The 26,042-nt window shown below is 47.9% G+C and overlaps 1 protein-coding gene across 2 annotated transcripts in view; it reads left to right on the top strand.

Annotated features, from left to right (window-relative positions):
* LOC137657086 (protein Dr1-like) overlaps positions 1-26,042 on the top strand; it is a 53,054-nt gene that overhangs the window by 12,055 nt on the left and 14,957 nt on the right. For both annotated transcript variants that reach the window (XM_068391459.1, XM_068391455.1), the window contains exon 2: positions 13,887-14,111. In XM_068391459.1, coding sequence (XP_068247560.1) covers positions 13,889-14,111 — 223 coding nt within the window. In that variant the 5' untranslated portion in view covers positions 13,887-13,888. The remainder of the gene's footprint in view (positions 1-13,886; positions 14,112-26,042) is intronic.

Genomic DNA, 26,042 nt, shown 5'->3' with positions numbered 1-26,042 from the left:
AGGAAGCTCCCTTCCGCTCTCGGCAATGAAGCCTGTCGCTCAGCCTTTCCCTGACCTTCAGGCTTAAAGGAATAACTTTTTCCTGCCCGCTGGATCTATCCTCGCTCATGCGAAGCTACGATCGTCCCTGCCCTAGTCGGAGGAAGACCTCCAACTTGGAGCATGGCTCGGACTTTTAGTCCTTTAAGAGATCTTCTCAAGACCCTTTTACGACAGGCCTCGGATTGTATTCCGCCTTGGGTCTTCTGCTCACTCTGGCCACGGCCAGTGTGTAAGCAATCTTCTTGGTCTCTTACTACTCCCCCCTTTCTAAGGAAGAGGGGAAGGCAACATTCAGGCTCGCTCCTGAGTTGTTGGCTAGACTCAGAATCTGAGGGTCCCGACCCTTCGGTCCGATTCATTCAAGATTTCGAGTCTCCATTCTGTGTGTTATGTCCCAAGACCTTCTCTTTCTTGCCAGTAAGGAATCGAGAGGTTAGCGCTGGGAACAGCTGCAGTTTGGCCTCAGTTGCAGCCGATTTGGGAACACATGGAGGACATGGGGGGAGAGTCACCAGTATACCTCTTCAGCCCGGACTCGAGTACATTCATCTCGACCTGTCTTCAAACCCTCCCCCGTCACGTCGCCCTACAGCACGATGTTGGATACATCGCAACGTCCTCGCCTTCGAGTAATACTACTCTGTGACGCAGGTGCTACAAGCTGGAGTCTGGAAGCGTCTGATGACCTTCGCAGCCCGCTTCCTGCAGGGCGTGACCCACAGGAGTCTCGATACGTTTTCTATCGCTCTGTGGTGGCTACACAACAGCTGGTCTAACCTCAGGCTCCTTTTTGGACAGGTAGCAGAAGGTTGAGGGCATTGTTATCAGGTTTTAGTCTGCATGAACGAAAGAAGTATGTCTGGCCCTTACTTCTTTCTTCATCATCCCCTCTACGGGGAAGCAGCATCCTGGTCTCTGCATAGCTGACCTCGAACCTCTGCAGGTAAACCATGCTTCCTTGTGTTCCGAGTATTGAGTCAATACTGTCGCGTCCCCCATACCCTGACGAGGTGGTATTGGGAACGTCCTAACCCAGAGTTCCTTCTGGAACTCCAGGTCAACTGCCTAAGACGGGTCACACTTCTTCCTTCACACACAAGCTTACGTAGGCCACATGGTTCCTTGCGGAGCAAGGAACTTGTGAGGTGCAGGGACTCCTTTTCTCGAGTGCGACTCACTCGGATTCTGAGTCCCCGGGTAAAGCCAAAGCCAGTATGGCTGGGGACTTTCCACCCTTCCTAAGGGATAAGTCACCCTTTGTAAATAGCGTGGTTTGTATTTCGGTTACGGAACAAATGACAAATTCGAAGATAATTTGTATTTTTCCTAACCATACAAACCTTAGCTATTTACACATATTTGCCCGCCAGCCCTGTCCCCCAAGACAAGTCCTACCTCTAAGTGAAAGTGAGTATTCACGTGTGTGTGAGGGGGAGGAGGGGTAGCTAGCTACCACTCCCCTACCCCCCCGCTAACTAGCGCGGGGGGTAATACACCCTCGTTAAATTCTAATGGCTCGCCATTTCAGCTACGCTAAAAGTAATAACCCTTTGTAAATAGCTAAGGTTTGTATGGTTAGGAAAAATACAAATTATCTTCGAATTTGTCATTTTGTACGGAGACCTCCTCTGGTAAAAGTTCCTATAGACCTCTCTCCCAGGTATCGAGAGGAGTCAAGGAGACAGGCACTACAGCTGCAGGTGTCTCAGTTGCTAGAGAAGGGAGCGGTGGTGAAAGTCTCGGACCTTCAATCACCGGGATTTTACAACCGTCTCTTCCTAGTCCCAAAGCATACAGGAGGTTGGAGGCCGGTGCTGGATGTCAGTGCGCTCAACGTTTTTGTTGTCAAAACAAAATTTACGATGGAGACCACAAAGTCCGTCCTAGCACCGGTCAGAGAGGGAGACTGGATGGTCTCTCTCGACCTGCAGGATGCGTACTTCCACATTCCTATACACCCGGATTCTCAACCGTATCTGAGGTTTGTATACAGGAATGTGGTGTACCAATTCCGAGCACTGTGCTTCGGCCTCAGCCCTGCTCCTCTTGTTTTTACGAGGCTCATGAGAAATGTGGCAAAATTTCTACATTTATCGGGGATTCGAGCCTCCCTGTACCTGGACGACTGGCTGCTCAGAGCGTCGTCCCGTCATCGCTGTCTGCAGGACCTTCAATGGACGTTGGATCTTGCAAAGGAGTTGGGACTGTTGGTGAACTTAGAGAAGTCTCAGCTGATTCCCTCCCAAACGATTCTCTATTTGGGGATGGAGATTCACAATCTAGCTTTTTGGGCTTTTCCGTCTGCCACCAGGATAGATCAAGCCTTGCTCAAAGTCCGCCTCATGCTGAGAAAAGACCGTTGCTCTGTGAGAAGTTGGATGAGCCTCCTAGGGACGCTGTCATCCCTGGAACAATTTATCTCTCTAGGGAGACTTCACCTTCGCCCTCTCCAGTTCCATCTAGACTCCCATTGGAACAAGAACAAGACTTTGGAGGCTGTCTCAATCCCGATCTCCGAACCAGTAAAGACGTGCCTGAACTGGTGGGACAGCAATATAGGTCTTCGAGAGGGTCTGTCCCTGGCGGTCAAGAACCCAGACCACGTGTTATTTTCAGACGCGTCGGATTTGGGTTGGGGAGCGACTCTGGACGGTCTGGAATGTTCGGGTCTTTGGACGTCGGATCAGAGGAGCCTTCACATCAACTGCAAGGAGCTGTTGGCTGTTCACTTGGCCTTGACGAGTTTCGAGAGTCTTCTCCGAAACAAGGTGGTAGAAGTGAATGCGGACAACACCACAGCCTTGGCGTACATCTCCAAGCAAGGAGGCACTCACTCCCACACACTGTTCGTCATCGCAAGGTACCTCCTCATCTGGTCAAAAGATCGAGGCATCTCACTGTTGACGAGGTTCGTCCAGGGAAAATTGAACGTCTTGGCGGACTGTCTCAGTCGGAGAGGTCAGGTGATCCCTACAGAATGGACCCTCCACAAGGACGTGTGCAAGAGTCTTTGGATGACTTGGGGTCAGCCCACCATAGACCTCTTTGCGACCTCACTGACCAAAAGGCTCCCGACCTATTGCTCTCCAGTCCCAGATCCAGAGGCGGCCCACATAGATGCCTTTCTGTTGGACTGGTCTCACATGGACGCTTACGCATTTCCGCCGTTCAAGATCATCAACAAGGTTTTGCAGAAGTTCGCCTCTCACGAAGGGACAAGGTTGACGTTGGTTGCTCCCCTCTGGCCCGCGAGAGAGTGGTTCACAGAGGTACTTCAATGGCTGGTAGACGTTCCAAGGAGTCTACCTTTACGGATGGATCTCTTACGGCAGCCCCACGTAAGGAGTCTTCATCAAAGCCTCCCCGCGCTTCGTCTGACTGCCTTCAGACTATCGAAAGACTCTCAAGAGCTCGAGGATTTTTGAAGGAGGCAGCCAGAGCGATCGCGAGGGCTAGGAGATCATCTACTATCAAGGTCTACCAGTCGAAGTGGGAGGTCTTTAGAGAGTGGTGCAAGTCATCCTCTATTTCCTCTTCCAGTACCTCTGTAGCCCAAATTGCGGACTTTCTCCTGCATCTGAGAAATGTTCGCTCCCTCTCTGCTCCCACTATTAAGGGCTACAGGAGCATGTTGGCGTCTGTGTTCAGACATAGAGGCTTGGATCTGTCAAATAACAAAGATCTCCAAGATCTCCTTAAGTCCTTCGAGACCTCTAAGGAGCGTCATATGTCAACTCCCGCTTGGAACTTAGACGTGGTCCTAAGGTTCCTAATGTCAGACAGGTTTGAGCCATTGCATTCAGCCTCCCTGAAGGATCTCACCCTCAAGACGCTTTTTTTGGTGTGCTTGGCTTCGGCTAAAAGGGTCAGTGAGATCCATGCTTTTAGTAAGAACATCGGCCTCTCTACAAATAAAGCCACATGTTCGCTTCAACTTGGGTTTTTGGCCAAGAATGAACTGCCTTCTCGTCCTTGGCCTAAATCTTTTGAAATACCTTGTCTGTCAGAAATCGTAGGCAACGAGGTTGAAAGAGTACTGTGCCCAGTTAGAGCTCTTAAGTTTTATTTAGCTCGTACTAAACCATTACGAGGTGGTTCTGAGGCCTTATGGTGCTCCGTTAAGAAGCCCTCATTGCCCATGTCTAAAAATGCGTTATCGTACTTTATTAGATTTTTAATCCGGGAGGCACATTCTCATTTAAATGAGAAAGATCGTTGTTTGCTTAAGGTCAAGACGCACGAAGTGAGAGCGATAGCAACTTCGGTGGCTTTTAAGCAAAACAGGTCTCTGCGAAGTATTATGGACGCGACCTTTTGGAGGAGCAAGTCGGTGTTCGCTTCATTTTACTTAAAAGACGTCCAGACTCTTTATGAGGACTGCTACACCCTGGGTCCATTCGTTGCAGCGAGTGCAGTAGTGGGTGAGGGTTCTACCACTACATTCCCTTCATCCCAATATCCTTTTAATCTTGTCTTGGGTTGTACGGAAGACTAGGAAGTCTTTCGCATCCTTTTTGATTTGGCGGGTGGTCAAATGTCGTTTCTTGAGAGCGTCCAGATTAAGGGTATTGATGAGGTCCTGTTATAAGGGTGTTTGCCCTGGATATAACAGCTCCTGGGAGTCTTTCAGCATCCTGAGAGGATGGCTGGGCTTCGTGAGGAAAGCGGACTAACAAGGCAGAGTAATCGTCAGAGTCAGCTTCCTTACCAGGTACCTATACTTAAGTTGGTTTTTTATGAAATAATTGTCAAAAAACTCTTGAGCATATACGCCTTTATTGTATTAATACTGGTCTCTACCCACCACCATGGGTGTGAATCAGCTATTATATATTCACCGGCTAAGTTTAATATTTAAAAATTATATTTTGATTATAAAATAAATTTTTGAATATACTTACCCGGTGAATATATAAATTAAAGGCCCTCCCTTCCTCCCCGATAGAGACCCAGCGGACTGAGAAGAACTGGAGAAATAGACAAGTATATGCGGTATCTAGCCGATAGTCGGCGCTGGTGGTCACACCCGCAACCTTCACGGCGATCGCTCGCGAGTTTTTGGAATCTGTCGAGCCGTCCGAGACGTCAGCTATTATATATTCACTGGGTAAGTATATTCAAAAATTTATTTTATAATCAAAATATCATATTAGTACAATAAGACTTTTAGAGGAAATAAGACCATAAATTTATGAAAATTATCGTGTTTTGAAATTTTTTGATTAAGAGATTTGGCGAAAATGTATAGTTTTTGAGTTATGGTGGATTGACTTCCATAACTTAAAAGGTATGGATTTGTTGAAGGCATTATCATCAACACCTTGAAATACACCATATACCAGTCTTATTTTTTGTTATTTGTATTACTTATTCAGAGGAAAAAATTTATTTTTATTAAAAACAACTAATAGTAATGAAATACAATAAAAATACTGGAGCTTTAGTTTGCCAGGTATTCCATACGCATAAAAAGCGTGATTTTTCAATCACATTTTCTATGAAATCGTTTGTAGCTATATTCATTGTACTACAAAGACTTTCTTACTTAATTGAGCTCATGTTGTAAGCCAAATTAACACCTTGTTCCTAGGCTGATACAAATCATCATCCTTTAGTTAGGGAATGTGTCTCAGCTGGAAAGCTGGACGGCCGTTGAATCGTTAAACGATCAGTTGAATGACAGTCGGAAGCTAGGGTAAGGAGCCTCCCCCCTTACCTGTCAAAGTCTCGTCACGTATGTTTTGGCCTCATCGATTACTGACGTACGCATGCACCCTTAGGTGAACTTTTTTTCAGTTACTTTTTCTTTCAGGAAGTGAATACTGGCTGTTGATTGTTATATGTGAAGCAAGACACTCGATCAAGGAAGGATAGAGTTTACATCCAAATTTGTTCCGTAACTGGAATACAAACCACGCTATTTAATAGGGGTATTACTTTCGGCGTAGCTGAAATGACGAGCCATTAATTTTTAACGAGGGTTTACTACCCACACCGCTAGTTAGGGGGGGGTAGGGGAGGGTAGTTTGCTACCCCCCTCCCTCTCACACACCTGTGCTTGAGCTCACTTTGCTCTAAGCTCGGATGGTGGTCGGACGTGTCCGCTCTCATATTGGCAGCCATTTAATTGCTTTCGTTTTTTCTTTCTCTAGTTTTTGTATGTGACTCATGCGATCATGCGCACCTGCCCTGGTTTTCCTGACCGCCCCTGTGGAATGTTCATGTCGGCGGTTGAGACTGATCCTCACGCCCTTTGTCCTTCTTGTAGGGGCCAACGGTGTGATAGCACCAACAAGTGTAGTGAGTGGTCTGCCTCCCAGTGAGAGAGGTTTTCGCGACGACGGAAGAAGAAGTCCAAACGGGATATTTCTCCTTTGAAGGTTGCTTTGAAGGGAGAAAAATCCAAGGCCTCTTCTTCCGTTGTCCAAACCTCCTCCGAAGCTCCCACTCGGTCTGTCTCTTTCGAGAGACCGTCGAGTGGTAGCGTAGACTGATTTATTGTTAACCAAGCTCGGGTCTCAAGAGATAATGTTGCTTTCCCTAGTGAAGCAGCTCCACCTCTCCCCACGGGGGAGGATATGTCACTAACCTCCTTTTGTTCCGTAACTGGAATACAAACCACGCTATTTAATAGGGGTATTACTTTCGTCGTAGCTGAAATGACGACCCATTAATTTTTGACGAGGGTTTACTACCCACACCGCTAGTTAGCGGGGGTAGGGGAGGGTAGCTTGCTCCCCCCCCCTCACACACCTGTGCTTGAGCTCACTTTGCTCTTGGCTCGGATGGTAGTCGGACGTGTCCGCTTTCAACCTCGCCGTCATTTGGCAGCCATTTAATGCTTTTGTCTTTTTCTTTTTCTAGTTCTGTTTGTGAAGTTGGCCTCTGCGATAATGTGCACCTGCCCTGGGTTTCCCGACCGCCCCTGTGGAACATTCATGTTGGCGGTCGAGACCGATCCTCACACCCTTTGTCCTTCTTGTAGGGGCCAACGGTGTGATAGCAACAACAGGTGTAGTGAGTGTAGGGAGTGGTCTACTTCCCAGTGGGAGAGGTTTTCGCGGCGACGGAAGAAGAAGTCCAAACGGGATATTTCTCCTTCGAAGGTTTCTTTGAAAGGAGAAAAACCTAAGGCCTCTTCTTCCGTTGCCCAAACCTCCTCCGAAGCTCCCACTCGGTCGGTCTCTTTCGAGAGACCGTCGAGTGGTAGCGTAGACCGATGTACTGTTTACCAACCTCGGGGCTCGACAGATGACGTTGCTTCCCCTAGCGAAGCAGCTCCACCTCTCCCCCCGCGGGAGGATATGTCACTAACCCCCCTTTTTCAGCTTTGGTCCTCCTTGGGGCTTACGGGTTTGCCCTCCAAGGAGGTTTTGCTTAACTACATCCGATTAAGGTGCCGCTGTCAAGCAATCGCCGTCACCGACAGAGGTTGATCCTTTGTCTCTTGTCGACGTTGTGGTGTCAGAGGTATCCAATGCGGTATCACCCATCACCTCTGCCTCTTCAAACCCTACGGTAGCTGACGGCTTAGTTTCTCCCGTATCTGTTCAGCCTGCTTGTGTTTCTTCCCCTTGGGGGAGTTCACTAACAGAGACTCCTCTTCGGAGGACTGCAGAAGGTCAGTTCACTGACCCTACGGCCCCCAGAGGGCGCATTCATTGCAAGGCTTGCCTTCCTCTTCGCCAGAAAGGCCTTCCTTCGCCTGCGGTGAGGAGGCGCCTCTTCGGTTCAACATCTTCGATGCAGTCCCCCGCAGAGGAGCCTCGAGAACAATCACCGATCACTGTTCCTGCATTGGTCCTGGACCTTTCTACAATCGTTTGCCATCTCCTTCGGTGGAAGATCGTCCTTTTAAAGGACACGTCGACCTTCCACCCGACAGACCTGCCGTCACCCTTCTTGCATAAACGTAACAAGGCTTCATCTGAGCACGCTAAGTCGCGCCACCCAGATACGCGCTATGCGCCAACGAAACCTGACGAACGCTCTCTAGTAGCTCGTGAGGCCCCATCAATAAACCCTGACACAGGGCATCATGGGCATATGCGCCAACACGCACATACGTCCCAACAGGAGCACAGCTCCATCACGCGCATATGCACCCACGTTTTCCTGCGCGCCAGGCCTTGCCTGAGCCTAAGCCTATGCACCCACGCCCAGCTGCGCGCCAACTCTTACCTCCGCGCCAGCGCGCTCCTGCTCGCCAGCGCTCACCCCCAGCAGTTGACTCTCCTGCGCGCCAACGATCTATTGATCTGGGCGCTGCTGGGAAGTCAACTAAACTGACTTCTCCCACGCACCAGCTAATACCATCGCGCCAGCCTTCTCCCGCACGCATCCGCGAGGATACGCCTATCCTCTCCTACGGATTCGCGCCTACAAGCATCACAGGCTTCAACTGCATGCCCCCGCGCTAGGGATCTTTCTCCTGAGCGCGCGCACCATACGACTGGTACAGGCACGCGCGAACTCTCGCCCGCGCTCCCTATATCTGGTACAGGCACGCGCGAACTCTTGCCCGCGCGCCCGTGCACTCAACGCCTTGATCCTGCGCGTGCGCCCCAACAGTCTCCTGCACACGCTCCTGTGCGCCAACAGTCTCCCACACGCGCTCCTGTGCGCCATCAGTCTCCCGCGCGCCCGCAGTCTCCCGCGCGCGAGTCCCAGTATTCTCCCTTGCGCGAGCACCATTACTCTCCCTCGTGCGAGCGTCAATATCCTCTCGCGCGCGAGACTGCTGAACTACACATGGCAAGGTCGCCATCGCCTCATTCCCCTCCCCGCAGGCGCATACCACTGCGCATTGTGGGAGAAGGGAAACATTTAGAGGGGTCTAGAATCCCAAAGCCATTTCAGGCGAACCCACCAATGATGAAGACTCCTCCCAGGGATCCTTCAATTCCTGTCCCCCTTCAAGGGGTATGTCTGACAGCGCGTCTGTCAGCCAACGGCCCTGGTTCGGTGCACTGATCAGAGCCGTAACGCAGGTTTTCAAGCCTCTCCTCTGAATTAGGGCACAGATCCATGGTTAAGAGATCTCCTTGCGAACCATTACGTCAGGCCTCTAATCGTCGCCCGTCTTGGGAGACGGTGCTCCTGCCCGATCTGGCCTCGGCCAAGCGTGTAAGCAATCTTCATGGTCTCTCGTATGACGTCGCCCTTTCAGGAGGATAGGGGGAGGTAACGTACAGGTTCGTCCCTGAGTTGGTTACTAGACTCAGAATCTTGGAGTCCCGGACCTTCGGTTCGACTCCTTCAAGATTTCGAGTCTCCGTTCTTTAACAGATGACCCAGACCTTCTACTTGCCCAGTAAGGAATCGGAGGGGTTATCTTTAAGAACAGCTGCAGTTCGTCCTCACGTGCAAGCCCGGTTTGGGAGCACAGGAAGGACGCAGAGGAGGGTCACCAAGAATGCCTTTTCAGCCCGGATTCAAAGGGTCATTCATCACGACCTGAATCTAGACCCTCCTCCGTCACGTCGCCTTACAGCACACGATGTCAGATGCATTGCAACGTCCCTGGCCTTCAAGAGGAACTACTCTGTGACGCAGGTGCTACAAGCTGGAGTCTGGAAGCGTCTAACAACCTTCACAGCCCACTACCTGCAGGACGTGACCCACAGGAGTGTCGATACATTTTCTATCGCCCTGTGGTGGCTACACAACAGCTGGTCTAACCTCAGGCTCCTTATTGGAGAGGTAGCAGAAGGTTGAGGGCATTGTTACCCGGTTTTAGACTGCATGAACGGAAGAAGTATGTCTGGCCCTTACTTCTTTCTTCATCCTCCCCTCTCCTGGGGAAAGCAGCATCCTGGGTTCTCTGCATAGCTGACCTCAAACCTCTGCAGGTAAACCATGCTTCCTTGTGTTCCTAGTATTAAGATAATACTGTCGCGTCCCCCATACCCTGACGAGGTGGTATTGGGAACGTCCTAACCTAGAATTCCAGCTGAAGGACTTCAGATCGACTTACTAGGACAAATCACACTTCTTCCCTCCACACACAAGCTTATGTAGGCCGCACGTTCCTTGCGGAGCAAGGAACTTGCAAGGTGCAGGGACTCTTTTTCTTGAAGTGCTGCTCACTCGGATTCTGAGTCTCCGGGTAAAGCCAAAGCCAGTAGGCTGGGGAATTTCCGCCCTTCCTAAGGGGTAAGTCACCCTATGTAAATAGCGTGGTTTGTATTACGGTTACGGAACAAATGACAAATTCGGAGATAATTTGTATTTTTCCTAACCATACAAACCTTAGCTATTTACACATATTTGCCCGCCAGCCCTGTCCCCCAAGGCAAGTCCTACCTCTATGCGTAGTGAGGCTATTCACCGGTGTGTAGGGGGGGAGGGGTAGTAAGCTACCCCTCCCCTACCCCCTCGCTAGCTAGCGAGAGGGTAGTTAACCCTCGTTAAAAATCTAATGGCTCGCCCTCTATGTAAATAGCTAAGGTTTGTATGGTTAGGAAAAATACAAATTATCTCCGAATTTGTCATGTTGTAATCCTTGGGGAAAGTCAGGTTATGCATGACCCCCTACGTTCCCATAACCAGACACAGGTAGTCTACCCCTGAGTAGACTCGTCTTTCAGTCAGAGCTTATGCCAGTTTTGCTGATAGGAAATGTTGAAATACAAAAGTTATTCGTCGTTTTTAAGAGATTTCTGTCAAAGGAAGAAGGATGTCTCACTTGCAAACATTGATCAATGTTTTCCAGTTGAGTTCCGGATGCAACGACTCATCCAGGCTGCGCGTGGATCCTCATCCCATCTCGAAAATTGCTTGCTGAAGGAATTTTGTGGATTGAGTTACTGGTCCATCCTAGTTTCTGATAGTAAGGAGGGAAAGACTACTTTTCTCCTGAAAAGGTTTCTGGTACAACCCATGTCCCATAGCCTTATTTGTTTTTTATGAGCAAATGCCTCCTTCTGTAGGAGTGCATAATGGTACTCGTCAAGCTCCTGAAGGAGGCAGATTGTATGAGAGTGCTTCTGGCCATCCCACATTGGTGCGTTTTAGCACAGATCTAAGTCTCGCGAGTGTGTCTTGCATAGCGTTGTGCAGCCATTCATTGAGCTCTAGCGAGGTGGGTGGGTAAGGTCCTCCGCTTGATGGAAGTCTGCGCGCTATCTAGGTCGCTTGCCAAACTCATAGCAAGTTTGTGAGAGCTTACTCTCCTATATGTCATGCTTCGGCATCGCATCCACCACATGTGCGCACTACCTTGGTAGCACTCACTCAATCACCATCGCAATATGCTCTGACAGCAAGACAGGAGGCACAGGTGCTCGCCACCTTATCTGTAAACACCCATATAGGTGCTCACCTCGCAACGTTTTCATCACCGATATTTGCCTCACCATTATTTGGTTCAGCAATCGCGCTCGCTAGGGAGCGTGCTGATTCCTTAGACTGTACGCACCTCCCTGTGGAGAACTAGAATATCTAGGAATGAAGATCAATACCAAACTAGGCAAAGATTTTCCATCCAAAGAAAGAATAGAGAGGAAGAAACGGGCAGAATGCCCGTTTTCCATCGCTGGCCGCTTTTCCCGCACAGCAAGGCAAAGGTTGATGGGGCACCTGGCCTCCTTGGAGAAACTGGTACCCAACAACCACCTGTGCATCTGTTCTTCACAATGGCATCTGAAGCCCTCTTTGTCTCAGCATTTAGACCCTTTGAACATCATGGTTCTGATAGGGTCAGAGCAAAAGAGAGACCTGAGCTGGTGGGTGTCTGACACTAATCTACTCAGGGAAGTAGACCTTCTCCCTCCTCCCCTAAAATTGATGCTCTTTACAGATGCGTAATTAGAAAAGGATGGCAGGCTTACCTGTTGCACTACAGGCCTCTGGCCTCTTGTTGAAGTCCAAGGGACAGTGTCCCATAAATCCTCCTGGAAATGAGGGCAGCATTCATAGCTCTCAAGCAATTCCATCAGTTCCTTTCAGGGCACTGTTTGGTGTAGGTAAGCAACAACACCACGGTAGTGTCGTACATAAACAACCAAGGAGGTATTTTTTCACAGCCCTTCTACCATCTAGCTGTAGGAATCCTGAGATGGACTGAAGATAACTCGGTAGCCCTATCAAACCATTTCCTCACAGGCAAGAAGAATGTGCTGGCGGACAATTTGAGCTTGGATAGTAGCCTCTGAATGGTGTATGCAACAACAGATAGCCAACAAAGTCTTGGCTTTGTGGGGTTCATCAACAGTCGACCTGTTCACAATGTCCCTCCGTAGACTTCCGGTGTACTGCATCCAGTATCAGATCCCCAAGCAGTCTGGGAAGATGCCTTCCAACACCAGTGGGACAACTTGGGGTGTTGTGTTGGGTCTAGCTCCAAATTTATGCTTACTAAGTCAACTCACAATGCTTAGTTCTTACATTTCCTCATAGATTGCCCAGGCCGTTAACTCTCAGAGTTAGCGTGGTGAGAGGGTGCCTCTGAACAGCTCCTTCGAAGCACAGAGTAGCACCCCAGGTCTGTCTCCAGCTAGTTGGTTCTTTGAACTTCCAAGGTCAGTTACCAGCCAGTTGGTTTTTTGAACTTCCACCTACCTAAGGGTGAGTCTCCCCTATAAAGAGTGTAAGGGTTTGTATATAGGGTTGAAATAAATGACAAATTTGGAAATAATTTGTATTTTTACTTACTATACAAATCTGGAGATCTTTACTCATACTGGTCATGCCATCGCCTTCCCTCGTGAAGTCCTGCCGCAATTGCAAAGTGATGTTCAGTTACTAGTGTTGGTGTGAGCGGGGTGGTTGGTCTACCCCCCACTCTCCTTCCACTAACTAGCAGAGTAAAAGTTTTACGGCTAATTTCAGCTGTCGCCAATATATATCTCCACTGTAAAGAGCTCCAGGTTTGTATAGTTAGAAAAAATACAAATTATCTCCAAATTTGTCATCTTTTTGACTTTGAGAGTTGACATGTAATGCATATACCTAGACTGTGATGCCCCAGTGCTTGGCCTAATGCCTAAATCCTATATTCAATTTAATTCATATATCTAGACTGCTGGGAGAGTCTAGGTTCTAGCTAGGATCGGAACTTTCAAAGTCAGGTTCTAGTCTCCACCCTTGTCTTCAAGAGGAATCTTGCTGTTGGCTAGAGTTAAAAGTTGGGCTGGGTATCCACCAGACCATCTACACAGTCTTTATCCTACAGGAGTACCCACAAGCCCCTTGATGCCGTTGTGCTTGGTCTTGTGGTAGCTGCTCAAGTAGGGGTGGGGTTTGCCCAGATCCTATACAGGATGGTGAGCATCTTGTCTATGGTAATATACCAGCAGGGGTTGGAGCTTCCCCGCCACCAACCTGTAATTACTGGCCAAGTTCTAACTGTGATAGAGCCAATCTCCTATTAATGGACTCCGGTTTGTTTAGTTAGGAAAAATACAAATAATATTTAGAATTAGTGATTCTTAAGTTATAGTGCCCAATGTTGTATCTACAGTACAATACAGTAATTGTATACAGTACTCTGTATGAAGATACTGTATTCAATTTTTGCACTATTGTCAGTTTGATAAAATTGTCTTGGTTTTTATTGCAAAATGTCCAATACAGTATTTAAATTTTTTGTTGGCTTAGACATTTAAGAAAGCTGTAAAAAAAGTTTGATAAATATTTCAAGGTACTGTACAATATGTATCAAAGAGCATCAAATGTTGTTAATTCAAGTGATTGATATTGCAGCTTTGTCATTTTTATCAATTTTCTGAATAACTATTTTTCATTGCCTCTTCAATTATTGTATATTGTATTGTAACAATTTAGATTCTAATGGTTTTCACTCAATAAAAGAAAATGGTTTAGAGTTTTTTATCCATTTCCAGCCATGAGTGTCCCAGGAGATCAGCCTGATGATGAACTTACTATCCCAAGAGCAGCTGTGAATAAAATGATTAAAGAGATCTTACCAAGTGTCAGAGTGGCCAATGAAGCACGAGAATTAGTCCTGAACTGCTGTACAGAATTCATCCACTTGCTGTCTTCCGAAGCCAATGATATTTGCAATCAACAACAGAAGAAAACCATTAATGCAGAGCACATTCTTCTTGGTAGGTTTATCATCACCAGAGGGATTTTATTCTTTGAAAGGTTCAAGTATTAAGCTTCAAAAGTTCTTGTATAGTAGAGTGATTTTCTATAGTGAAGATAGTTGGAATATACAGTAGTACTGTACTGTGATATCCTGACCTATGTTGTTAGATGGTTCCAAGAGACCCTACGTAAGGCGATATTCGACGTAGATCAGATTTTCGCCCTATAAAGAGACTCATACGTTTCCTGTACTGCACATGTAGTGTATGGAGAAAAGTACTTACAACTGACTATCATCTTAGAAAAACCAGATATCTACATTAATAAGTATTGTACCTATACTGTATTGATAAACTTTCATGTGAAGTACAGTATTGTATTTAGTGTTCCTTTAGTAAGGCTTCTGAATGTTTACTGTGCCATACAGAGTTGAGTTCCTTTTGCTTGAGTCTTGATTTCCTAATTTAATGTATACCTTCTCAAGCTTAACCCATGTACTGTATTACTGCTGAGGTTGATTTGGGTAACTAGATTCTTATGCCCCACCTCTCTCTAAAGTAAGTGCGTTTAGACAACATAGTTTATTATGAGAGATTACGTTTCATATTGTTGTCGCTTTATAATATTTGTTACTGGTGATATTTCAGCTCAGTTGGTAGGTAGTGCATTTTCATTCTCTTACAAACTTGCTTTATAGTTCACTATATGTTTAGTTTAGTGTGGAAATTTCTTACTCTCATGTTTTTATAACCTTTACAATACAAGTCTAGCTAAAAAAAAGATGAATATTATATTGGATTCTCTGTATCTGCATTTCCGCTATTCTAGTCACTATTATAACATAGATTACGGGGCATAAGACCGGATTTAGTAGTTGGAGTTGGATACTTATATCACACCTCTTGCTAAATGAAAGCCCGATAAACAAAGAGATCACGAGGAAGCGACACCAAAATGGCCGTAGGCGAACCCCCGAAAGGGAACCTGAACAAGCGGCGATAAGATGATAAAATTAGAAAACCCAACACGGTAAAAGATTAAATGAGTGTCGCTTCCTAGAAATCCCAAACAGACAAATACAATACTCAACTTGGGAGCAGGGATCTCTAAAACGTTGGACATCTTCAAAAACACAAAACAACTCAGAGCTAAGCAAAACACGTCTGACCAACGCTGGCGCTATGGAGAAATGAGTTAAGGGAGTGGGGAGGTGTAGGGGTGGGGAAGGATAGTCGTAGTAGGAGGCAGCAGACGGGTGTAGGATGGTACCTCGTTGTTCCTGGGGATGTTGATGAGGGAGAGGTCTAACTGGTGAGGGACCTATGGTCGTGGTTCTATCACGCCCCAGTTTACTATACCGACACTCATAGAGTGAGCGAGCTGGGTTTATTCCTGGCATTCCATGCATCCTTTTTGTCTCTGTTATATTTAGCAATAACTATGCCTTAGAAATGGTGCTAGAGGAGCATTTCACTGGGTGACACAGGTTCCTCGCCCAGAAATAGATTTTTCCTTCGTCAAAATCCCTTTCATAAGCAACATCTGTCAATTTTGGAAATGCCATTTCATATTGTAGACACTACAATACATTATAAAATCTTTTGTTATTGGTGGTATCAGCTCACTTGGTAGGTTGCATCTTGTCTTCACTCTGGATAACAGTGTGTTTGCCTTTACTTACAAGCTAGGCCTCTAGTTCATCACAGGTTTGCTTTAGTGTGGTAATTTCTTACACTTAGGTTTTTATTACCGTTATGAGTGGGGCTGTAGCAAAGAATTGAACATTATATAGTATTGGACTCTGTGTTTAGTTAAGAATTGTACTTGATAATTTTCTACTTGAGTTCTTGGCTACTTATCTCGAGAAACTGGACTAGGGGAAAAAGGTATTTCGGGTGAACACTTGTAAAATAGATAATCTATGGTTTCTAAATTCTTTTTAGGAAACTCTTTGGAGGAATTTCTAACTGGGGTAAAAAAACAAAAAAGCTGTTATGTTGAGTACAACACGATAGTACAGTACACATAGACAAAATTAAGTTGCCATTAATCACCAGATGCCACTTTGAAGGGAAGAAAACAGAAATCTTTTAATTTCTAGTTGTATTGTGGATATTGAGTCAGTTTCAGTGACAAAGCAAAATAAATTTGTTCCATAGCTGTAATACAAACCTACACTATTTATAGGGGTATTACTTTTGGTGAAGCTGAAAGGATGAGCCATTCTAAATAAGCGAGGATTTACCACCCATACCGCTAGTTAGCCGGGGGGTTGGGGTTAGTCGCTACTCACACACCTGTGATTGTACTTCACTTTGCTTTTGGCTCGGATGGAGAACGGTTGTTACCACTCCTCCTCCTCACCTTTTGGACTGCCATTAATAATTCATTTTTGCTTTTTCTTCCAGTTTTGTGTGTTTGCACCTTCCTGCCGGCCATGCGTACCTGCCTTGGTCCTGAGGGCTGCTCTTGCAGTACCTTCATGTCCACTGAGGATACTGATCCCTACTGTTTGTGTCTGGCTTTTAGAGGGCAGCGGTGTGATGAGAGTAATAAGCCTAATGATTGTTGGAAGTGGTCTGCCTCCCAGTGAGAAAGGTTTGGGCGACAGCGGAAGAAGAAGTCTAAATGGGATTCTTCTCCTTCAAAGGTTTCTTCGAAGCAGAAGAAGCCTAAAACTTCCTCTTCCGTTTCCCAACCTTCCTCCAAAGCTTCTGCTCGAACTGTTTCCTCCGGGGAACCGTCGAGTAGTAGTGCAGGCCTTTTAACCCCTGGACAACCTCGGTCCTCGAGAGATGGTGTCGTTTCCCCTACCGAAGCAGCCCTCCCTCTTCCTCTGAGGGAATCGTTGTCTCTGTCTCCCTTTTTGTGGGTGTGGCCAACCCAAGGACTGCTCGGTCTGCCTTCCAAGGAAGCGTTGCTACAGTTACTTCAGCGAGGTGCGGAGTTGCAGTGTTTGTCTATTTCGGAGGTGGTTCCTTTGGCCTTTGTCGACCTGGTGGTGTCCGAGGATTCATCTGCTGCCCTGCCAGCGGACTCTGTTCCCGCCTCTTCCTCTGCTCCTCCTGCCGCTGCCAAGGACTGTGCTTCCCCCTTCGCCGACTATCCTTTGGGGGCGGAGCAAAGTTCAAGGGATGTCTATCCTGCGAGCGACCACCTCTCTCGTCCGCAAGAGAGGCCACTCTTATAGACTCCTCTTCGGAGGCCTGCTGCCAATCAACTTGCTGATTCCGCCCCTGCTGGGGCCCATCATCGTGGTCATCACCCTCACAGAGCTCGCCCTCTTCTCTTGGTCAGACGTACTCTTTCACCTTTGGTGAAGAGACATCTTTTTGGCTATTCTGCTTTGTCATCACAGCACTCCTCTTCGGAGGATCCTCCTTGTCATGGTTCTCCTGGTTTCTTGCCTTCTCCCATTTCTCAAGACTCGCGATGTCATTGTTCGCCTGCCCTACGGCATTCAGCGATCCTCATCGCCTCGTCTCCTGTTCGTCAACGAATCCTAGTTTGTGACTCGCTGTCTAGGACCCATTCGCGGTCCTCTCCTGCGGATGTTCGTCCTTCTAAAGGTCACATCCCTTCTCCAGGTCTTAGATCGGCTGTTTGCCAATTTCCTGCTCAATGATCTCCTGTTCGCTGATCACCAACTCGCCGATCTCCTGCTCACCAAGCTCCTACTTGCCGATTGCCGACACATCGATCATCTGCTTGTCAACCAGCTACTCGCTGTTCGACAAAGCACTGTTCATCAGGTCGCCCTTTTCCAGCGCAGGGATCTCCAGCTCACTGCTCACCAAAACACCATTCATCAGCTTGCCAATCACCGTCACGCCAACTCGCCGATCGTCGAATCACTGATCATCCTCCCGTTGCTACAGTTGCTTCAGCGAGGTGCGGAGTTGCAGTGTTTGTCTACTTCGGAGGTGGTTCCTTTGGCCTTTGTCGACCTGGTGGTGTCCGAGGATTCATCTGCTGCCCTGCCAGCGGACTCTGTTCCCGCCTCTTCCTCTGCTCCTCCTGCCGCTGCCAAGGACTGTGCTTCCCCCTTCGCCGACTATCCTTTGGGGGCGGAGCAAAGTTCAAGGGATGTCTATCCTGCGAGCGACCACCTCTCTCGTCCGCAAGAGAGGCCACTCTTATAGACTCCTCTTCGGAGGCCTGCTGCCAATCAACTTGCTGATTCCGCCCCTGCTGGGGCCCATCATCGTGGTCATCACCCTCACAGAGCTCGCCCTCTTCTCTTGGTCAGACGTACTCTTTCACCTTTGGTGAAGAGACATCTTTTTGGCTATTCTGCTTTGTCATCGCAGCACTCCTCTTCGGAGGATCCTCCTTGTCATGGTTCTCCTGGTTTCTTGCCTTCTCTCGTTTCTCAAGACTCGCGATGTCATTGTTCGCCTGCCCTACGGCATTCAGCGATCCTCATCGCCTCGTCTCTTGTTCGTCAACGAACCCTGGTTTGTGACTCGCTGTCTAGGACCCATTCCCGATCCTCTCCTGCGGATGTTCGTCCTTCTAAAGGTCACATCCCTTCTCCAGGTCTTTGATCGGCTGTTTGCCGATTTCCTGCTCAATGATCTCCTGTTCGCTGATCACCAGCTCGCCGATCTCCTGCTCACCAAGCTCCTGCTTGCCGATTGCCGACAAATCGATCATCTGCTTGTCAACCAGCAACTTGCTGTTCGACAAAGCACTGTTCATCAGCTCGCCCTTTTCCAGCGCAGGGATCTCCAGCTCACTGCTCACCAAAACACCATTCACCAGCTTGCCAATCACCGTCATGCCAACTCGCCGATCGTCGAATCACCGATCATCCTCCCGTCGAATCACCGATCATCCTCCCATCGAGTTCCAGCTGCTGGCCTTGTGCCAATCCGTCAGCATTTTTCGGTTGCCCACCGGCCCTCATCATTCGCCAACGACTCGTCACTATCCTCCATAGGAGAGCAAACATTGCCATTCAGGGTTTGCTCGCTGGTTACCAGTTCTCTCTCTCTTAAGAAAGCATTTAACAAACAGCAGATGTGTGCTCATCAGGTAGATGCGCGAGCGCCCTATCATGGAACATCAGCTAGTATCGGCTCTTTTTCATCAACATTCGTCAGAGCACCAATCACGAGGTAAGCAGCTTTTCGGGTCTTCGCCACCTCGAGTTTCGGGTCTCTCTTAGGAAAAGCAAGCCTCCTCCTCAGCGTTTGCCATTTCCCCAATCCCCTCCCTGCAAATGCATAACAGCTTGATCGCCAGAGAAGGTGGAAAAGGGCAATCTTCAGGGATTTAAAATTCCCTAAATTTCGGCTACTAGGAAGAAGCCTACAGCACAGCGACCTTCTTCAAAAACTTCTTTTTCAGACGTCAAGACTCCTTTGTGGGGTCCCTCTTCATTGTTCCCTTCGAGGGAACTCTACGACAGCGCCTTCATCAGTCAGCAGCTGTGGTTCAGAGCCTTTGTTAGGCCGGTTACCCAGGTTTCTGAGTCGGGTATCCCAAATTTCCGGGATTCCTCTGGAGGAGTTTTCATCGTCAGCTGATCCAAGGCGAAGATCCAAGGTTCCATCTCCCCTGAAGAGGAAGAGAGGAGTCCCCAACGAGGTTTCATCTTCCAGGGGCAAGCTGACGTCTGTCAGGTCATCTAGGATGATGTCAACTGCCATTGATTCCGCTTCTTCTCGTTCTCCTGCTCCTCACTCGCCACCTCAACCAGAGGTTTCTTGCAGGAAAGAGTCTTTGCCAGACTCTGTCCAATCCTCCCTCATAGAGGAAGTCTTGCAAGATGGCAGTACAGTAATGCCTCTTAACACGAAATTAATTGGTTCCGTAAGGGCTTTTGTAAAGGGATTTTTTCGTGTTGCGAGTCGCCTTTTACACGTAAATAGCCTAATTCGTTCCAGACAATAGAAAAACCACATTAAATGTTTATAAAAACAAAACTAAATATATGAAAAGTACTGTATTTTGATCATTTAATAATAAATTAACATTGATAATCTGTAAAAGAAGTGTTTAATTAGAGCAAACAGTAAAAATATAGTAACAGAAATGTGGAACCTTACCTTTCGAGTCAGGCGATGTCCGAGAGCAAAGTGCGGGGCAGTAGAGGAGGATGAAAACGGCGGAAAACATTTACAAGTGGCAGAAAACGTAAACAATTAACTTTACAAAACCAGAAGAACGTAGAGACCTCGAATGGAGGGTGACAGACGAGATCTGCTAAAAGTTATCGACCTTCTCGTCCTCCCCCAGACTTGATGTTCTTCTCAGATGCATCAAAAGAAGGCTGGGACCCTCACATGCTGCACCACACGACCTCAGGCCTTTGGTTAGAGTTCGAAAAGTACCAACACATAAATCTCTTGGAGATAAAGGCTGTTTTACTGGCCCTTCAACAGTTTCATCAGTTCCTGGCAAGCCACATGGTCGTGGTGATGAGCGACAACACCACAGTAGTAGCTTACATCAACAAGCAAGGCGGTACTTTTTCGAAACCCCTATCCCATCTTGTAGTAGAAATATTGAGATGGGCGGAAGTCCATTTGGTGTCCCTATTAGCTCGTTTAATTCCCGGCAAAAGGAATGTGCTTGCTGACAACCTGAGCAGAGTGACTCAGATAGCGGGTTCTGACTGGTCTTTGGATCATCTAGTTGCCAATAAACTCCTGACTTTGTTGTGTTTCCCGACGGGGATCTCTACGCAACGGCCCAGAATTACAGGCTCCCGTTGTACTGCTCTCCAGTCCCAGACCCGAAGGCTCTCTGGCAAGATGCATTCCAACAATGGTGGGACAACATCGACGTTTACCCCTTTCCCCCGTTCTGTCTGATGAGAAGAGTAACTCAACAAGACCAGAACATTGGTCAATCTTTCAATGACCCTTATAGCTCCACTATGGCATCACGCAGAATGGTTCCTAGACCTTCTGCAACTCCTGTCGGAGCTTCAAAGAGAACTTCCTCCATGACACGATCTACTCAGACAACCACATGTCAACATCTACCATAAAGCCGTAGCTTCAAAGAGAATTTCCTCCACGACACGATCTACTCAGACAACCATATGTCAACATCTACCACAAAGCCGTAGCTTCGCTACAACCTTTATCTGGAGACTATCCAGCATCTCCTCACTCAGAAAAGATTTTCGCAACAAGTTGCGAAAAGGATGTTTGGATATCTGCGAAGATTGTCAGCCTCAGTCTACCAGGCGAAGTGGAATGTCTTCTGTGGTTGGTGTCGGGGAAGGGGTACCTCTCCACTTGATGCCACTATTTGAGTAATAGCGGAGTTCTTCTTGTATCTGCGGGAGGAAATGCTCCTTTCAGTTTTGACAGTAAAAGGCTATCGCTTAGCCTTGAGTCTTGCCTTTAAATTGAAAGAATTAGACGTTTCTTCTTCGCTGGAACTTCCCCCCCCCCCCCCCCCCTCATCTGGAGATATGAACTTAGTTGTGCTCAGTCATAAGTGAGACCTCCTCCTTGGAATGTGGTTTGGGTTCTTCGGTCCCTGAAGGGTCTTCCCTACGAACCATTACGCCAGGCAACAGATCGCCATCACTTTTCTTCAGCAATTGCTAAATCCCTGGCCTTCAAATGGAACAACTCTGTGGCTCAGGTTCTACAAGTGGGCATATGTAAACAACAAACGACCTTCACCGCCCACTACCTGCAAGACGTAACCCATAGGAGACTCGATGCGTTTGCTATTGGTCCTGTGATGGCTGCACAACAACTGGTTTAATACCTCAAGTTCCTTAATGGACAAGCAGCAGGAGGTTGAGGGCAATAGTTATCTGGTTTTAGTCTGAGTGAATGAAAAGGAATGACTGGCTCTTTTCTTTTCTTCATCTTGGGAAATCAGCATCCAGGGTCCTCTGTACTGGTGACCTCAATCACTGCAGGTAAACCATTGTTCACTGGTGTAACTTAGTATTGTGTCACTACTATTGCGTCCCCATACCTTTGTGAGGTGGTATTGGGAATGTCTTGGTGACCTCAGAAGATTCTTAGGTCTCGGAAGAACTCTTACTGTAACAGTCAAATTACTAGTATCTCAACCCACAGCTTGTGTAATCTGCAGACCATGCATAGCAAGGTTTAGCGAGGTGTAGGGTTTCCTCTTTTTGTGCTAACACACAGGAAGAGGAATCCCTTGGTTAAGCCAAAAAGCCAGATTGGCAAGGACATCTGCCCTCTTAATGGGTGAGTCAACTCCTATAAATAGTGTAGGTTTTTATTCCAGTTACAGAACAAATGTCAAATTTAGAAGTAATTTGTATTTTTCCTGACAATACAAACCTATAGCTATTTATACAGATTTGCCTGCCAATCCAGTCCCCCTTGAAGTCCTACCTCCAAGCAAAGTGAAGTACAGTTACAGGTGTGTGAGTGAGAGGGGTAGCTAACTAGCGGTATGGGTGGTTAAACCTCGCTAATTTCTAATGGCTCATCCTTTCAGCTTCGCGAAAAGTAATACATCTGCAAATAGCTACAGGTTTGTATTGTTAGGAAAAATACAATTTTCAATATTTAACTTAGCCGGTGATTATATAAGCTGCAGCTCTGCTGCTCGACAGAAAACTCTACGTAAAAAATCCGCCAGCGATCGCTATGCAGATAGGGGGTGTACTTCAACAGCGCCATCTGTCGTGCAGGTACTCAGTACTCATTGTAAACAAAGAACTCAATTTTCTCTCTGTCGTGCTACCGGCAAGACCTACTAATTCGCTGTTGCTAACTGGATTTGTTTTCACAACTATTTGGTGAAGTACACGTTTCTAATTTTGAGCTTTCGCTGTGCAGGCTTTCTCTTCAATAAATCCTTGCATTCTTTTTTTGATATCGGATTATTTGTTGATGACTTTGGATAGTTTTTGAATTCCCCTTTGACCAATTCAAAATGGCTGACCCTTCTCAAGTCCCAAAATTCAGGAAGTGTAATGCTAGGGACTGTTCAAGGCGTCTTCCGAAGGCCTCTATCGATCCTCACACCGTTTGTTCCAATTGTCGGGATAAAACCTGTCAATTGGAAGATCGATGTGAGGAATGCGTTGGGCTTTCGGAATTCGATTTTATCGAATTCCAGAAATATACACGTAGGCTAGAGAGAGATAGAGTCAGGAGAAGTTCATCTCGTTCTGTTGATTTTTCCTCTCCTCATGCCCCACAACCTATTCCTTCCCCTGTAGTGGTTGCTCCTAATCCCCCTTCTGGCACTCAGGAACCTTCGATGGCTGATATGATGCGTGCCATCCAAGCTCTGGGTGAGAGAGTTGAGTCCTTGGCTAGTGACCGTAACCAGCTCATGGCGGACGTCAAGGAGCTGAAGTGTAAGAGTGCAGTGGGAAGTGGTAAAGTGAGTGATAGTGTTGTGGATAGTGTTGCGCTTGAGGGTTCATCTGTTCGTGCCTGTCGTCCTCCTAGTCCGGGACCTCTTGCAAGCTCCCAAGTCCAGGGGAGAAGCAATGTCGTACGACCAATGGGTTCGAGAGGCTTTAATCAGCGAACAGACGTTCCCTCCGTGGTTTCGGGCGTATCTACCCAAGATCGCCCCACCCACACAAAGACGAGAGAGCCCATTTATTCCTCGTCTGCGGAAGAGGTTTCTCGTAAGAAACTATGGACCAAGGTCTCACGACCTCTTAAGTCCAACGGCCCAGTTGTAGCCACTGGGTCAGTTCGGACTCGCTGCAGTCTTCCGATGACTGCTCACCTCCTAAGAGAGGCAAAGCGGTACCGCCTCAGGCAGTTATACCGTCTGTCGCCGCACCTGCTCCTGCAGACCCTAAGTGGTCTTTGCTGCAGACCATGCAGTACCAATTAACGTCTCTGATGCAGGACTTTCGTGTGGAGAAGGTTGCTGCTGCACCAACCTCTTGCCTACAACCAACCACGGTTGTGCGTCCTGTGGACGCTGAGGCGACCTTCTTGCGCACTCCAGCTGAGAGAGTCCCGCCACCCATGCGTTCCAGTGTACCCTGCCAGCCGCATGTTGACGTTCAGCGACGCACGGAACCTTCCGTTGACGTTCGCGAGGTACAACAACCGTCAGAGTTGTTTTGTTTTGACGCGGTGCGTCAACCTCCGCAACCCAGTGTGGTTGCCTTTGCTCGCCCACATCAGACTAGACAGTCTGGAGTAGACATTGTGCGTCCCCGCGCTGCTATGGTTGTTGCCAGCTCACAGACTGGGCAACAGTTCCATGACGTTGCGTCCGGTTCAGTCACGCGTGCACCCGTGCGACCGGACTCAGCTGACCAGCCGATACCTACTCCATTGCCGCTTCCTCCTCAATTCTCGGATGATGGACTCTCTGATGATGACGATGCGGCACACGTTGATGAACCACATTCGGACCTTGACGAGCCCAAGTCCACGCAACCCTCTTTGGACTTTAGAAAAGTTCTTGCTCTGTTCAAAGAGATGTTTCCGGACCAGTTTGTGTCTGTGGCTCCGCGCTCTCCTCCGTCAGAGTTTGCTTTAGGTACGCAGTCATCCTCGCCTGCCTTTACTAGACTCGTCCTCGCACGCTCGTCCAAGAGAGCTTTACGAGTTTTAGGAGATTGGATGCAGTCCAAAAAGAGTCTAGGGAAGACAGCCTTTACGTTTCCCCCTGCTAAACTCTCTTCCAGATCGAGCGTCTGGTATGCCACGGGAGAAGTTCTCGGCTTGGGAGTTCCTGCCTCTGCCCAGGGCGACTTCTCAAGTCTTGTAGACTCTCCCCGCAGGCTAGCCATGAGACGCTCTAAGATATGCTGGTCACCTTCGGACCTAGACCATCTGTTGAAAGGAGTATTTAGAGCCTTCGAGGTCTTCAACTTTTTGGACTGGTGTCTGGGAGCTTTGAGCAGGAAGATCTCCCCGACTGAGAAGGAATCTTCCTTGCTCATCATGTCCTGCATGGACAAGGCCATACGTGACGGATCTAGTGAGCTTGCGGCATCGTTCGTATCCGGAGTCCTCAAGAAGCGTGAGAACCTTTGCTCTTTCCTGTCAGCTGGAGTGACACCGTGTCAAAGATCAGAACTTCTGTTTGCTCCTCTCTCTAAGTGCCTTTTTCCAGAGGACTTGATTAAGGAGATTGCTGCTTCTTTGATACAGAAGGACACCCATGACCTGGTTGCGTCCTCTGCCCGCAAAGCCACCCCTTTGCCTACCTTGTCAAGACCAAGGATGGACAATCCAGCGTCCAGATTTATTCCGCCCTTTAGTGGCAGAGCCTCCAGCAGAGGAGGTGCTCGTGCCGAAGGGAGACGTGGGAAGAAGAAAGGAACCAAGTCCTTTAAAGGCAGAGTCTGACTGCCAGCTTCTTCAGACAGCAGTGGGAGCCAGACTCAAGAACTTCTGGCAGACCTGGGAGAAGAGAGGCGCAGATGCACACTCTGTGAAGTTGCTCAGAGAGGGTTACAAGATCCCGTTTGTACGAAAACCCCCTCTAGCAACGTCTCCCATCGATCTCTCTCCCAGGTACAGAGAGGAAGACAAGAGACGAGCATTGAAACAGGAGGTGTCTCTCTTACTAGAAAAGGGAGCGGTAGTCAAAGTCCTGGACCATCAAACCCCCGGCTTCTACAACCGTCTCTTCTTAGTGCCAAAGAAGAAAGGAGGGTGGAGGCCGGTGCTAGACGTCAGTGCGCTGAATGTCTTTGTCACAAAGCAGACGTTCTCCATGGAGACCACAAAGTCCGTTCTAGCAGCGGTCAGAAGGGAAGACTGGATGGTCTCTTTAGACCTAAGGGACGCATACTTTCACGTCCCCATCCACCCAGACTCCCAACCTTTTCTGAGATTCGTTTACGAAAAGGTTGTCTACCAGTTTCAAGCCCTGTGCTTTGGCCTAAGCACAGCTCCTCTTGTGTTTACGAGGCTGATGAGGAATGTAGCCAAATTCCTTCATTTAGCGGACATCAGAGCCTCCCTCTATTTGGACGACTGGCTTCTAAGAGCTTCCTCCAG

Source organism: Palaemon carinicauda, chromosome 1 (genome assembly GCF_036898095.1).
Source record: "Palaemon carinicauda isolate YSFRI2023 chromosome 1, ASM3689809v2, whole genome shotgun sequence".
In the NCBI taxonomy this organism is placed as follows: Eukaryota; Metazoa; Arthropoda; class Malacostraca; order Decapoda; family Palaemonidae; genus Palaemon; species Palaemon carinicauda.
The sequence above is the reverse complement of the archived record's forward strand: the minus strand, read 5'-3'. Positions and strand labels throughout refer to the sequence as shown.